This window comes from Astatotilapia calliptera, chromosome 20 (genome assembly GCF_900246225.1).
Source record: "Astatotilapia calliptera chromosome 20, fAstCal1.2, whole genome shotgun sequence".
In the NCBI taxonomy this organism is placed as follows: Eukaryota; Metazoa; Chordata; class Actinopteri; order Cichliformes; family Cichlidae; genus Astatotilapia; species Astatotilapia calliptera.
The window spans coordinates 23762161-23777342 of NC_039321.1; the positions used below are offsets into that span (position 1 = coordinate 23762161).

General features: G+C 39.5%; 2 protein-coding genes across 2 annotated transcripts; one reads left to right on the forward strand and one right to left on the reverse strand.

Moving 5' to 3' along the window:
* Window positions 1-39: 39 nt before the first annotated feature.
* il17rb (interleukin 17 receptor B) lies at window positions 40-5456 on the reverse strand (the record flags this gene model as incomplete). The annotated part of the gene is made up of 11 exons (XM_026153484.1): window positions 40-1148; window positions 1349-1614; window positions 2025-2102; window positions 2190-2219; window positions 2426-2461; window positions 2597-2732; window positions 2855-2961; window positions 3286-3402; window positions 5163-5187; window positions 5294-5311; window positions 5424-5456. Coding segments are annotated over 11 exons (1296 nt in total), but the record flags the coding sequence as incomplete, so codon positions are not given.
* chdh (choline dehydrogenase) lies at window positions 5299-15128 on the forward strand. The gene is made up of 10 exons (XM_026154070.1): window positions 5299-5518; window positions 6841-7286; window positions 7640-7870; window positions 8802-8968; window positions 9464-9615; window positions 9739-9868; window positions 10022-10156; window positions 10760-10902; window positions 12640-12742; window positions 12975-15128. The coding sequence occupies exons 2-10, from the start codon at window positions 6850-6852 to the stop codon at window positions 13391-13393; spliced, it is 1917 nt and encodes a 638-aa protein (XP_026009855.1). The 5' UTR covers window positions 5299-5518; window positions 6841-6849; the 3' UTR covers window positions 13394-15128.
* Window positions 15129-15182: the final 54 nt, after the last annotated feature.

Genomic DNA, 15182 nt, shown 5'->3' on the forward strand with positions numbered 1-15182 from the left:
AATCCTTTTAACCGGAAGACAACAGTCCACAGCCACTCATCTGCTTTCAATTTTTATTTGAATAAAACACACTAGATTAAGGAAACATAGAGCTTATCTAGTGAGCTCCAGCCTCCATGCGACCATGGATGAATGGGCAGCTTATCCAGGAGCATGCATAATGGTCCATACTAGTGCTTCTCTTTAATTGAGATACATATAAATATATACATTCCTGGACATCCAGGTTAGGATATTCTTAGGAGCTTGAAAAAAGAAGGCAAGTTGACTTCTTTGAGTTTGTGAAGACGTTTAACTTCTCATCCAAGAGGCTTAGTTAGTTCTAAAAACAAAACGTGGAGAGTCCCAGGTTTGGGTCGCCATCACTGGGGATTTAAAGGTGAAACCACTATGAGACCTTGGCCCACCCTAACATGTGACCTACTGAGGTCACCTGAGGCGAGACCAGAGTGGGGACTAAATGTGCCTGGATCTCAGGACTGCACTGTAGAAAGCCAGTGGTGCAGTGGACACAGATGGCCTACTTTACTCTTTGATAGAGAATTATCTGTTTTCTCTTTCTTTCTTTGTGCGTATTAAACATTTAGGTGCAGTTCCAAATATATGCTTTCATCATATTTACACAAACAAACACATGAAGACATTCTGCAAACAGTATCATTAGTAAAATCATCAGCACCTGTTCAGACCCATCTTGATCAAGCAGTCAAAACATTATCATGACTAATATTCAAATTGTGGTGATCACAGAATTTAATGGTGACTTCTTTGGAAATGTTAACCTGATGCCCCCTTAGTGTTTCTACACTTTCCCTCAATGTCAATGTGCTGTTCTCACTGTAGGAAACACCCCGTTTACAAATCAGACTTATTATCTTCTTGTCAATCTGCTCGCAAGTGTGAAGACCCTTGTAAAGTTTTTTCAAATCCTTCATCAGACAAAAAGTTTTGCAGACCCTCAGTTCCAGGGGCAACATACAAGAACTCTTGTCCTTCTGCTCACCCAGCTGCACCACCCAGAACTTGGACAGCTCACTGGGGTTCTTTGCGTTGCTTGCCACCATGTTAAGAATCAGAGGGTAAAGGTCATGAGCTGCAGCTGGGATGGAGGATTCTGACATGCTGGGGTCAGGAGGACAGTGGCTGGGCTTTGAAGAGAGCGAGAAATGATTTTAATACAACACAGTAGTATATTTAGACATTTAGACATACTGCACCTATAAGTTCTATCACATCCTTATTTTGTTTCTTGACTTAAAGATGCAAGAGTCCAGGTAATCGTGTGATATTGAACACATATCAATAAATATGACAATGACTAAGAATGATGATTTCATATAGACTGTACCTGTGGACTGACAATAAGGACTTGGTTTGCAGACTTAGCTTCCTCAGCCAGCCAGCGCATCGGCCCCTTCTGTGCAATCTTTTCTTGCTGCCAAATGTCAATTGCAACCTTGCAGCCGCCATGCAACTGCAGGAACTCTGCAAGTGCAACAACAGCACGCTGGAATGCTGAATTTACAGCAGGGTACACCAAAAGCACATGAGGAGGCACCACAGGAATGTTCTGGTAGTCCAGTAATTGGCCAGCTTTAACAGTCCTATTTTTATCTGGGTAATAAGAAAACAATGGAAAGGAGAGTTAGTCAGCTTCAGCACCAGCCAGCAGTGTTGAACTTTATACTGTGTCTAGAAGGGGAATCCCCAGCTTTGACTACTTCTTGAATACAACTTTTAAATCTAGGATGGTGAAGCAGAGTTTCTGTGCTTTGGAAAGCATTTTAAGGTAAGATGTTTAAAGCATTTATTTCCAAGTGACTCCAAACATAGCTCAAAAGGCTTGCAGGTAAGGTCATCCTGTAGCAGGGAGCCTTTTTGCTAAATACAATTCAGCATTCAAGTAAATCACGTTGTGCACACACAAAGTAAACGTGCGTTTTGTTGAGCATATATTTTTCCTATTCATCATTAATAATTCAGGTGCATATTCCAAAAAAAAACCCCAAAATGTTTATATTTACACATTATGCAGAATGAACTCAGGATAATGAGGATGACCACTCCTCCGGTAAAGATGATGGCAAATCTTACTCTCGGAGCTGCAAAAGCGGGCATATACAGAGGAAACACATTTATTCAGATTTTATTGATTCAGTACAGGTGCTTTAGGAAATTGTGACTCGTACCTGGAGTAGTTAGCCCAGTAGTGACCTTAACTGGAGTAAATAATTAGAAAAGATAGATTAGTCATCACATGCATTGTAAATTGGTGTAGTAAGTATTTAAAATCATACAGTGCACTTCATGCATGTGGTTTGATATATTCCCTTGCAGTACTGGGAGACTGGGATTTTCTATATGTACTTATCTTTGCAGACTCACTGAAATTATTAGCTGAACTATACTGAACAGTATTGCTCACCTGTAGTTACATAAGGAGAAGTTGGTGTAACCGTTGCTATAAAACAGAGAAAATGTTAATAGTTTTACCATTTATATCTCCTAAGTATATTGTGCCCGTCAAAAGTTTTGGCTGTAATAGGTTTTACAAAAATTTATTTTGAAAAAAAGAAAAAAAAAAAAAACCACTTACTTTTTGGTGTTTTAGGAATATAAATACATTCCGTCACATAAACTAAATTGCCATCCACCGGTGGAGGGAAAGGGAGATTTGCAACTTGTATTTCATTGTAGCCATAGGTGGGATTTACAGCATAATGAAACCATATCTAGGTTTCAGAACAAAAAGAAAAAAGGGGAAAAAACAATTAACAGCATCACAGACCTTTTTCCCTATGTAGGAAATAGGACCAAAAGATATGATCAGTACTACTAAGGTTAAGACTGATACCTTTTCTAATTGATCCAAGCTTGCACTGGCCAAAGATGGGTTGTAATTACAATGGTAGTCTTGTCTTTCAGTTCTGATGCGAGTGGCTGTCAAATATTTAGTACTAGCTGCAGAGAGAAAATAACAGACTGAAATAAATTAGTCTGCCTTTAGATATTAACCAGTGAGTGTCCATGCCAAGGATCCTGACACACTAAATACACACTGTATAAAATGCATGAAAGAAAAGGAAAAATCTTCAACATCTTTTGCTGGATATCATCTCAATGTCCTTAATGTTTCACCACCATCAGCAAATAAAACATGTGCAACAAAGACCTACTGTCTACTCTGCAGATGTATGATTGTTTAGTAAATGGCAACATTAAATCTGTCATAACATCAGCAGTCCCAAGTGCTATATAAAAAACACACAAAATGTGGTCTCCAACCATCAATGCTGATCGCCCAGCTTATGTTGAGCATGACTCTTTCGCCTACTGGCACCATCTTCAATTTCAAGCCTGCCACTAGAGATGGAACCAAGGTCTCGTGTCCTGGGGGAAAACCTGAAATGAGAAACAACAGCGGTGCTCACTGTCCCCGCAGACGGATTGTGTTTTCGGATATTTAAAGAGATGGTCAGTGTTGATTTGGCAGCTGAAATATATTTTGCAGCTTCTGTAACAGTTTTTGTTGCAAAAAAGATAAAAACAAACAGAGTATAATGAAATCTGAAGATCTCAAATAAGCATGGCTATTCCCATATTTGATAACTCACAAAATATGTAATGCATTTTTTTTATCTTAAATTCTTACTTCATATGCATTTGTTATTGTGATTTTCCTTTCATGTGTCTGTCAGTGATGAATTTTTTTTTTTTTTAAAGTGTAGAAAAGTAGTAAAAATATGACCACTAGTAGCTTTAGAGTCAATTGGAAAAAAGAAAGTTCACCCTCTTTAAATTATAACGTATTAACATATCAGCAAATATTAAAAATAATCTGCTGGCTGTTAATAGATCTTAAAATAATACAACCTCACATGAACAACACATGACATACTTATTTAACAAAAACATATCAAAAAGCAAAAGCAGTGTGTGAAAAACACCCTTACTGCTTCCAAAGGGATTAAAAGTGAAAAGCAGCAGCCAGTTTCTGCTAATCAAATCCACCCGATTTGCTAATGATCACAAAGTTTTGTGAGTTTGCTGGTCTGGGAATTACAGGTGTGTGTTAATACAAAAGTTGCAATCTGCAATGTTCACAGAAACCGCAAACAGCCCTGGAGCTACATTTCAGATTCTACATGCCCCAACTTGCAGTTAATAAATACCCCAGCAGATTCATCAAACAGTCAAACCATGCAATACTCAGAGAAATTTGTTACAAATCTGAAGGCTAATACACCTCCAAGGAGACAAAGGACATTCTGATGACCATCAGTCTGGGATGAGATATAAGGCTGTTAACATATAATCAATCTAGAGTGAGGAATATTATTCACACGTGGAAAGACAGTTAACATCTTTTAGGAGTGGAAGTTTCATCAAGCCCCACAAACCTCAATGAAATGAAGCAATGCCTTCACAAAGAGCATAACAAAATTTCTCAACAATGATCCTCCACAGCGTGAGAGATTGATGAAGTCATAGTCTGCAGTCTACGAGTGCCAAAGTAATTAAGTCTTAAGGTGTGCTTTCACACACTCCATCTGCATCTTACCGTAGTTTTTGTTAACTAAATAATGACACTGTGTAATATCTCAAGCTACTGAACTTCTACAAGAGTACACATCCAGAATATTCTGGGTTTGCACAGCTGCCATCTGTCAAACGGTTCAGAAGAATAAAAACAAGAAGTAACAGACTCGGGAAGAGTTTATGTCCTGGAGCAGTGGCTTCCACCTCTCTACACACTTGACTGTAAACATGGCACAGAAATACTCAGATACAAACACAGTCTGGGCTGAGGGCATTTTAATTGTAAAATGATGTACAGTGCTGTTGTTTTTCGCCTCTGCTGGTGCAGCCAGGCTATTTTGTATCTTTACTTACTTATTTTTTATTAATTCTATTTATATATTGTTTTTAATCTTAAGAGACAGCCAAACCGAATTTCACTGTACTCTATATCTTGACAAAGATCTTTATATTCTACGCGTTGCTGTTCATCTGAGGGAGTATTTAACACATTTTAGAACCTGGCAAGAACCAGATTACTTTGGAACACAAAGGTGCTCATAGTCGACCTGAAATAGTTTAAACATAACATATTGGCAGATTATAGTTTCCATCTAGCGCTAATAAACATGAAATAGGCTTACCATGATATTCTTCACATTTCACCTCCTGAAAAGCAACAGCACAAATAAATGTAAGATCCCTTTGAAGTTTGAATTAAAATAAATAAATACTAAATAATAAAGGATTACTTAAAAAAATGTAGGTCACTTACAATGTTATGTGATGTCACCTGGGCGGCGACACAAAACAGAAAAAACAGCGTGACTCCCCACATAATAAAACACCAGTAAAAGTTACAGAAATAAACGATCATAAAGCCGAGTAACTGTTTAACTACCTACAGGAGCACTGTAGTGCTGACGCTCTGAATTCCGTTATTTCAATACGATAAGCCCCGCCCACCGTGCTGACCGTTTTACTTGTTGCCTGTTGAGAGGTAGGTCTGCTGCTTCACGTCCTCTTTTCTCATTAAACTATTCCAGCACCGGATCAGGTCCAATTAAGTGTCGCATGTGTGAAATTATACTGAGTATTTTCCGTGTCCTTGTGTGCTGTTTAAGGTCCAGACGACGACTGTGAGCTCTGACCACTCGTTAGCGGTAGACCTAAACAACCATAGAGATTATAAGCAGCCCCGCTACGACCATCGCCAGGTCTCTAAATCATTTAAATGTAACATTTCGACGCTATTTTTTTAAAAAAAAAAGAATTATATTAAAGCAGAAATGTATCAACTAATGTAACTAGATGTATGGACTTACATGCTGGTAAGTTAGCGGTTGCGAAACTGAGTTTTCATCTCAAAGTTTCAATCAGAATGACTTAAAAGTAGAGTTTGGACATTAGCAAAGGCGTAGAGACTGCTAGACAGCGGTTACTTTGTTAGTCAATACTTGCTGACATTTGTGACTCTTGGTTTACTGATATGACTGCCGTGACCTAGATATCACTCTCTGCCTCGGTCCGATTGGGAAAACTGCACATTGTTTTCTCGAGAAACAACACGGAACAGTCCTCAGACCACACATTCACCAGAAACACACGGTGCAATTCCAGGTCTGTTGAACTAAATTCATGTGCGCTCAGCCACAAACAACAGTTGTGCTTTTCCTGTGAACAAAATTCGTTTTTTTATGACTTTTATCAGACTGAATAACAAAGTCAGGCAGCAGAAGGCCTTACTGCTGTAGAAACACAGGACTTCTGATGTGACAGAGAATTAAAGTTTAACTTTTAACATGCTGCACTTGATGCAAGTCAAGTTAACCTATGTACTGAGTGTCTAGTTGTCCCTAGTTATTAATTTAACTGCTGTCAGTTTCACAACTATCAGTTGGGCATTTCAAAGAAAAGGAGTGGCATAAGTCATATTAGATGAATAAGTATTTAGTCTTTTCAAGGCCAATAGAGAGGGACAGATATTTTATCCTTCGGCCTTTAGTTAACTTGTGCTGTGGATGAAAGAAACATGTTACCTGCTGAATAACAGAATAGTTATTTATTTATTTTTATCTTCAGTCCCTTGTAGTGGACATCGAGTCTTCCTTGCTGACAGAATGAAGTGATGTGATGTGGACATCATGCTCATTGCTATATCACCTTACAGCCTCTCTCTTATATAGAGTCACAATATTTAAGAGAGTTGTGCAGAAATGCAGACACATACTACAAATTTCATTCTTTTCATCAGAGTTTCAGTTTTAGACATTTCCAAGCTCACCCCCTTCTGATTTGTTTTCAAATATGTGTTTGAATAAGGAAAACAGGATGTTGTGTTTGACCACACGGAGCCTAACTGGAGCCCAAAGGGCTGTGACTTGGAGACAGGGAAGATTTATAAGGGACTGCAGGTGCTTCTTTACCAGTGTGCCCGAATGCCGCTTTGTCCCCAAGACCAGAAAGATGGGTCCCCCCTCTTCCCCCAGCTCATCCTTCTCCAGCCATTACAGATGCTTCACTGTCTCATCTTCTCAGTGGAGCTCTGCATCGTCACCTACAGCCGATCAGAAAACACCATCTTACAGTTATGTCATTATTGGAGCGGGGTCCGCTGGTTGCGTCCTCGCTAACCGCCTCACAGAAGACGCCCAGGAGTCTGCGCTGCTGCTCGAGGCTGGCCCTAAGGACAGGTGGTTAGGCAGCTTGCGACTCTCATGGAAAATCCACATGCCAGCTGCCCTGATCTACAACCTCTGCGATGACAAGTACTTTGATTGATCTGTTTTGTTATTCGAGTCATTAAATGTTTTTGTTCAGATTTATAAAAACAGACATTTGCCTTACTGTATGACATTTAATATTACACGCTAAAGGGTTTCTAAATTAGCTCAGTGTGTAGCAAGCAGACCTTTGACCTTTAACCTACATCTCAGTTGTTTAAATGTGAACAATGAAATGGCATTACAATATTACATCGCTTTTACACGTGCAAAAACAGTACAGTATTGGCCTAACATTAATAGCCCAGCATTCTGATACCAGTAATAATAACATTGTATAAACTGTTATTAACTTATAATAGTCTGACTTGTTGCTATCTCATTTCATTTTTGCTCAGGTATAACTGGTTCTACCACACTTTACCTCAAGCCAACATGGACAATCGGGTAATGTACTGGCCGAGGGGCCGCGTCTGGGGAGGGTCCTCTTCACTCAATGCAATGGTGTACATCCGCGGGCACGCTGAAGATTATAACCGCTGGCAAAGAGAGGGCGCAGATGGCTGGGATTATGAGCATTGTCTGCCTTATTTTAGGAAAGCTCAGTGTCATGAGCTGGGAGAAAACAGGTAACTAATACAAATATATACTGGGCATTTTTACCACTGCTTTTCCAGTATCTTTTTATGTATGATCACAGCATTTTTCACTTGCGTGGCAGTGCTGTTTTCTCTGTCCCGCTCACCTAGGCTTTAAAATCTCAAATATGTAACAAGACAGTTTTTTCCTTGTGCATAAATGCACAGCACTGCATTGAATTCTTTTGCAGAACGCACCTACACCGAGCATCACGCATATCTAGACTGGCTGTCTCTAATTTCTAAGAATGTGAGAAACCAGGAAATACATCAGTCAAAAAAGGTCACAGCTCAAAAGCACTTTACAGTTTAAAACTATTATGTGCAAACAGAAATTTGAGGCACTGTGGGATATATTTGATACAATATAACGTGTCATTTCATAAATAGCAAACAATGAAATAAATGTCAGCGAACTCTGAATGAGATTGATGAGACTGCTTATGAGAAGAAATTCGTTGGAAACTGTTCAGTACAACCACAGTGACAAGGTGAAAACCACAGGAAATGTACCAAAAACAAACACCGGGAGACTACAAAGACTTTACCCAAGTATTTACAGGATGACTTTGTGGAGGAAGGACTTTGGCATGCTTAACTGAGAACCTTTGTTGTCTAGATCTGAATGATGACGATGGCTGTTAGAGTAAAACTGAAATGTTGAAATGACCTGTAAAGGAAGTAGTATAATCACTGTGTTTGATAATATGGTACAGAAACATAGAAGAACACTTAAATTTAAGTGTAGCAATTATGGAAAACCTTCTCAGTTATTGGATTGCATATCCAACAGTAAAGAAAAGAGAATTATTAATATTGTTTGCATGCCTACACTACATTACTTCCTATGAAAACAATTGAAACAGCTCTCTCTGTCTCTCTTTTTTTAATGTTATCTTTATGTTTTTGCTGTATATTGTAGATACCGAGGCGGCAGCGGACCTCTTCAGGTGTCCAGAGGGAAAACCAACCATCCCCTTCATAAGGCTTTTATTGAGGCGGGGCGACAGGCAGGATATCCATTCACTGATGACATGAATGGATACCAACAGGAAGGCGTGGGCTGGATGGACATGACCATTTATAAAGGTTCTAAATGCTAAATGCTACAGAATTGATAGATAATTAATAGGGTTAGTTACAGGTAAAGTGCCACAAACCTTTTCTGGTGAAATGTTTTCGAGTGGCAGAATTAGACGTCTGATCTCAGTCTGATTTAGCTCCAAAGGTTAAAATATCAATACTACAGTCTAAATGTCAGGAGAGCAAATCAATATGCTTTCAGATGTGTGGCCTTTAAAAAAGGAAGGGCTTAATTTCTTGGATGAAAAATGTGTGTTTGTCGTTGACCACAATGTGTTTTTCAACCTCTGAGCACATGTCACTGTGTGTTCATAGAACTACTTAACCAACTCTAAAAAAATCTGAAACTTAGGCCCATTAAGAAAGTATTTACTGTCGTACGTCATATGGAATAATTCCTGAGGCCGCAGAAGAGAAACCATGTTACTGGTCAAATACGTTTCAGTACTGTTTAATTCTTGATCTAATCTTTACATACTTTCACTGTCTAAATCTATCAAGGGAAGAGGTGGAGCACTGCCAGTGCTTACCTGAGACCAGCCCTGGGTCGACCCAATCTGAAGGCGGAGGTGCGATGTCTGACCACTAAAATCCTGTTTGATGGCAACCGTGCTGTGGGGGTGGAATACATTCAAAATGGACAAAAGAAAAAGGCAAGGAGGATAGATGTTAGAAGATTAACTAATGGATCATAAAATGAAATTAATTGAAACACTGAATTATGTTTTATATCCTGAATTTGGCCCTTTACAGCGATTTTTCTATTGTCTGTTCAGGTGTTTGCAGAAAAAGAAGTGATAGTCAGCGGAGGAGCCATCAATTCCCCTCAGCTTCTCATGCTATCTGGGATTGGAAATGCAGATGACTTGAAACAGCTCGGCATCCCTGTGATTCAACACTTACCAGGTGTGTTGCGTATGTGAAGAACGTCCTTGTAGCCTACTTCTAACTTAAAGAACTACAAAAATTAGAAAGTTTTCCAACTGATGCTTGTGTGACTTCAGACGATCATCTCTTCGGTGCTTACTGTCAGACCACTTTGCCTTCCTCCTCTCTCAGGTGTCGGTAATAACCTGCAGGATCACTTGGAGCTGTATGTCCAGCAGCAGTGTACTCAGCCCATCACCCTGTACAAAGCCCAGAAACCTTTCCACATGGTCAAGATAGGCCTCGAGTGGCTCACCATGTTTACTGGTAACCGAGTCACCTGCACATTTATAACGGGACAATCTCCCAAATGTTTTATAGAATTAGCGAGAGTTTCTGTCCTTGCATCACTTTTAGATGAAGATGTCTCCAACCTGCCATTTCACTCATCTAAAATGCTTGTTCATCAGAAAATATAATTGAAAAGAAACCAGAGAGTTAATATAAACCCTTTAACTTTCATTCAGGTTTCAGCTATATTAATGATTATACACAATTATTGTGCAGATGTTAAATATTAAACTATTTTCACTGGGTACACAGCGTGTAAGGAATGTATCAGCCTGCAGCACTGCCTCTTTCTAAACTACAGCTGGCATTGACACAGTATATAGAAGAATCTCTCACAGTTTTAATAATGGTGACGCATAGGAAATGTGACATGAGGTGTTTTATTGGTGATCCTGGTAAATTACATTTACAGTCTGGTTCCTGGTTGTTGGAGAAAGTCAGCTAAGATAGTCGAAAGAACTTTCACTACCAGAAAAAAAGCTCATCAATCACATCACCCCAGGGGCATTTCTTGTAAATAGACATGCCTGTCTAATAAAGAGTACAATCATTTCACTAACCACATCAATCTCCCACAAGGTTATGGAGCAACAGCCCACATGGAAAGCGGGGGATTTATTCGTAGTCGTCCCAAAGTAGCACACCCCGACATCCAATTTCACTTTCTGCCCTCACAAGTCATTGACCACGGACGAGTCACCCCCAAAATAGAGGCTTACCAGGTGAGTAAAGCTTGTTTTTGCAAAACCGTGACTTCTTAATGCTGGTGCAGTGGGCATGCTTATGTTTTTTGAAGCCTTCTATAAGCATGTGTAGAAACAAGAAGTCAAGTAAACAGCCCAAAGCATGAATTGCAGCACATAGAATATGCCCAGTCTTGCAGAGGAGTATTTACAGGCGTGCATATGTTCCATGGAAAAAAAAAAAACAGCCCCATGAGTTTTCCAGGAAATTCTATGCGGGGAACCTTTCACCCTTATTTTAGCCTCTTTTCCAGAGAAGTGCACCTGAAACGAAATCACTCGCTCTTTCTTTTTCTTTGTCTTCTACTTAAACGGTGCAAAAGGCGCAGCCGTTTATTTCTTTTTACTTTAATTAATAGTGTCATACATCTGTAAATTAGAATTGGAATTTCAGCTCATCTCAGGGTTTATGAACTCAGATGTGTTAGCTAAACCTGCTCCCTAGAAAAGGCCCACATCTCAAGTTACATCAGTTTTTTTCCTCATTTGAAAGATGACAGTGGCCTCAGTTTTTCCACATCAAAAATGAGCACTTATGATGGTGTTTTTACTAGGGATGTGCACAGCTACAAGTCTACTACTACTAGTACTAGTTACTAGTCGGTACCAGACTTAAGTTGTTCACTCTGTTCAAATTTTAATTCATGCCCAATGCCGGTAAATTATTGTGTACTAAATGTTATGTAGCCATCTGGCACGAGATGGCGCTTCGTCATTGAGAAATGCCATAAATCTGTTAATCTACGCTTCATATTTTTGTTAACACTGATGAGCTTTCTCTGAAAGATGAGTTCTGCCTTAGTGACAGGGTGAGCAGTTCAGTCAATTGAGAGTGGTTCAGAGTAGAGCCACGACTCCTCCACATCGAAAATAGATGGCCAAGGCCGTCACCTCCTGGGTAAGGTGTTCCAACCATGCATGTCCTTCCGGGAGAAGGCCCTGGTGCACTCCAGGGCATCCTGGAGATATTACGTTTATAGGCTGGCCTGGGAAAGACTTGATGTTTCCCCCGGAGGAGGAGGTGGCGAGAGGGAGGTTTGGGCTTCCCTGCTGCTGTCCCGCTCACCCGACTTCAGATAAGCAGAAGAAAATGGGCGGATGATTTATTGTTTTTATTATTTTAAATTTTTAGAACTTTTACTTTAGTAGGTGTCATGAATTTTCAAAGAGCAACGTGCCAAACTTTACAGTCACAATTTATTCATTTTCCAGATGTTAACTTGTCGTATTTTAGTTATACATAAACATCTGTTATAGTTACATGTTTTCATATCATATATAACATCGGTTTAGTTTAGGTGTTTTTCTCCTTCACTGTCTGGAGTGTAACGTGTAGTGTTGATAATGCACAATGCGAGGTGCCACACAGCTTGATTCGCTATTTAAGAATGTCATAAATGATTTAGACGCCTCTCTTATTTGTTTTTGACATTTTCCACCAAACGTTTGTCAATTTAAACTTAATATTTGAGTGTTCCTTAGTTTTAGACTAGTTGGTTAGTCTACGTTTTTTCCACAGTTATTCGAGTAAGAAATAAGGAACATCCCTAGAATTTAGTGTTTTGAGGTTTTCTCTTGGACAAAATAACTTAAAAAGCTAAAAAGCCTTTATCATGTAAAAAGCTTGGGTTTACAAACTAGGATTAATGAAATTCAGCTGTGCTGTTTTAGTTAGCTCGGTTAGCAGTGACAGTTTTACTCATGCTGTTGTTGTAGGTTCATGTTGGACCAATGAGGAGCACCAGTACAGGCTGGCTGAAGCTGAAGAGCACCAACCCCCTGGACCACCCAATCATTCAGCCAAACTATCTCACCACAGGTCTGGATGTATTTGATATTTCCTTTAAATTTCCCCCTTAAAAAAAATCTATAAAATCTATTTTTGAACAATGACAGTATTTTGACATGTTTGTAGTTATTGTTGCAGTATTGAAGTCCCTCTGCATCAACTTTTACCTCAGCAGCTTGCAGACTTTTGAGTTACAACAAAGTTGCTCTGGCACGTTCTTATATAAGCTTTTCCTGGTTTTGATTCCCTCTCCTCCTCTCAGATATTGACGTGTGGGAGTTCAGGCAGTGTGTCAAACTCTCCAGAGAGATTTTCGCCCAGAAGGCCTTTGACCCCTTTCGTGGTCCTGAAGCCCTGCCTGGTCCTCAGGTCCAATCCGACGCAGACATTGATGCTTTTGTCCGCCAAAAGGCAGACACTGCCTACCATCCATCCTGCACATGCAAGATGGGCTCGCCCTCTGACCCGATGGCGGTGGTTGACTCAAACGCACGCGTTCTGGGCCTGGAGAAGCTTCGTGTGATCGACGCCTCGATCATGCCCAGCATTGTCAGTGGAAACCTGAATGCTCCAACCATCATGATGGCAGAGAAGACTGCTGATATTATCAGAGGTCGCCCTGCACTCGTTGACTCGGGGGTTCCTGTGTACCAGCCTCCAACACTTGACACACAGAGATAAAGAGAGAGGTGTACAGCTTATCTGTGAGTTAGAAAAATCCCTCAATAGAGTCAGTTATTAGGCAAAAATAGCAGTAAATCACAAGCTGTATGTTCGATTAGGAGCTTATCAATTTAACTCTGAGCTGATATTGTGAATTATTACCATGGGAACATTCCTGGCCTAACACACATATTTAGGACCATAAACACTTCACATCTGTCTCACGCTGCCATTGGGGTGGAACAGTACAGCAAAATCACTGTGGTTATGACAGGAAATGTGTCTAATATGTGGCTTCTCGCTTAGCAAACAATTTACCAGCCTGCCTCATCATGAATTTCAGTAAAAATGCTGTGAAATGTATGTCTTAAACATGAAGTAATTACCCAAGATTACAAACTAGTGTCCAGCATCACATTAAAAAATTGCAAAACAGCTTTAAAAAACTAAAGAAACTTGAATATTTCAAGGATATGAGCTTCTGATGAAAATCTGTTTCCACGGCACTGCTTTTCAGAAAACAATTGTCTTATCAGCCGTCATCTAATGTGGTTGAGAGCTGCAGTCAGCAGCTGGAGCAAACTGTAGACTGTAGAATAACTGGCCTCAGCAGCTCGCTCCTGTCTGCTCAGACCAGATCAGAGGTTGGCAGCCTTTCGCTGTGACAATCCTCTTCCTTCCTGAAAACTTGCAGGTTCAACAGATAAAATCTTTGTTTTGTTTTTTTTGTCCCCCCGCACTCATTTCACATTAACATGAAGGCAATAAAGTGATTCGCTTTCACTTTAGGTTTCCCACAATTTAGCCAGTTTTTATAGCAGTTTCTATAGCTACAGCTTTACCATCAACATCTGCAGAAAACATTTGGTTTTGTTACTCTGTTTGCGTGACAACAGAGCATTGAATAGGCAGGATGGAAGAAACAAACTTTTTTTTTTTTTTTGTACATCTAAACAGACAACTGTGGGGAAGGATCATACATTGTTTACCAAAAAGACTTAAGTGAAGTGGTAATATAAACTGGACCAAACCCTGATTCAAGCTTGGAAAAGAAATTATTATAATCAGACTTGTAGCGATTACACTACCAATGCACGCGTCTCTAGATTTAACAGACAGTTAAAGGAACAGACCTCCTAAATGCTGTCAATGCATCTGTAAAACTCACCTCAGTTGATTTGTTTGATTCATGCTATGTGCCAAATGTGCGTCCTTGGGCTACATAACTCACAGCTTTTGCACCGCTGTCATGTTTTAACACTATGTTAATGCACACTAAGAACTTTGAAACTAAAAATCTTCAGTGTCACTTTTATAAGCAGCTTTTTTCTGATTGTGTTGTGAATTTTTTTAAACTATGTTTTTAATGTAACTGTAATATCATTGTTGCCTATGAGATCACGATTACATTTGATTTGTATTAATTCATGTATATGTTGCACATGGCTACAGTGTGTTTGAGTTTGGTCCAGTTTGAACTGACACACACCGGTGCTGAGATTTTAGACTTTGAGCGAATAATCAGTGTGTATTAGCAGCTATAATGAAAGCACTAACATAAATTATAAGTATGTCTTATTAAGCTTTGCACTATATCATAAAGAATTTATGGTTTACATTATAATGCAGTATTGTCTAACATGATGTGAATGTTTAAATCATCTGTCATTATGAAGGGAAACTTACTGGGAACACCGTCAAAGGCTTTCTGTTGTTTTTCTGTGCTGACACTAAACAAAGCCTCCTGACCTTGTTCTTGTGTCTTTATTCAGTGTTCGTTACAAAAAATCAGCAGGTTCATTGTCAT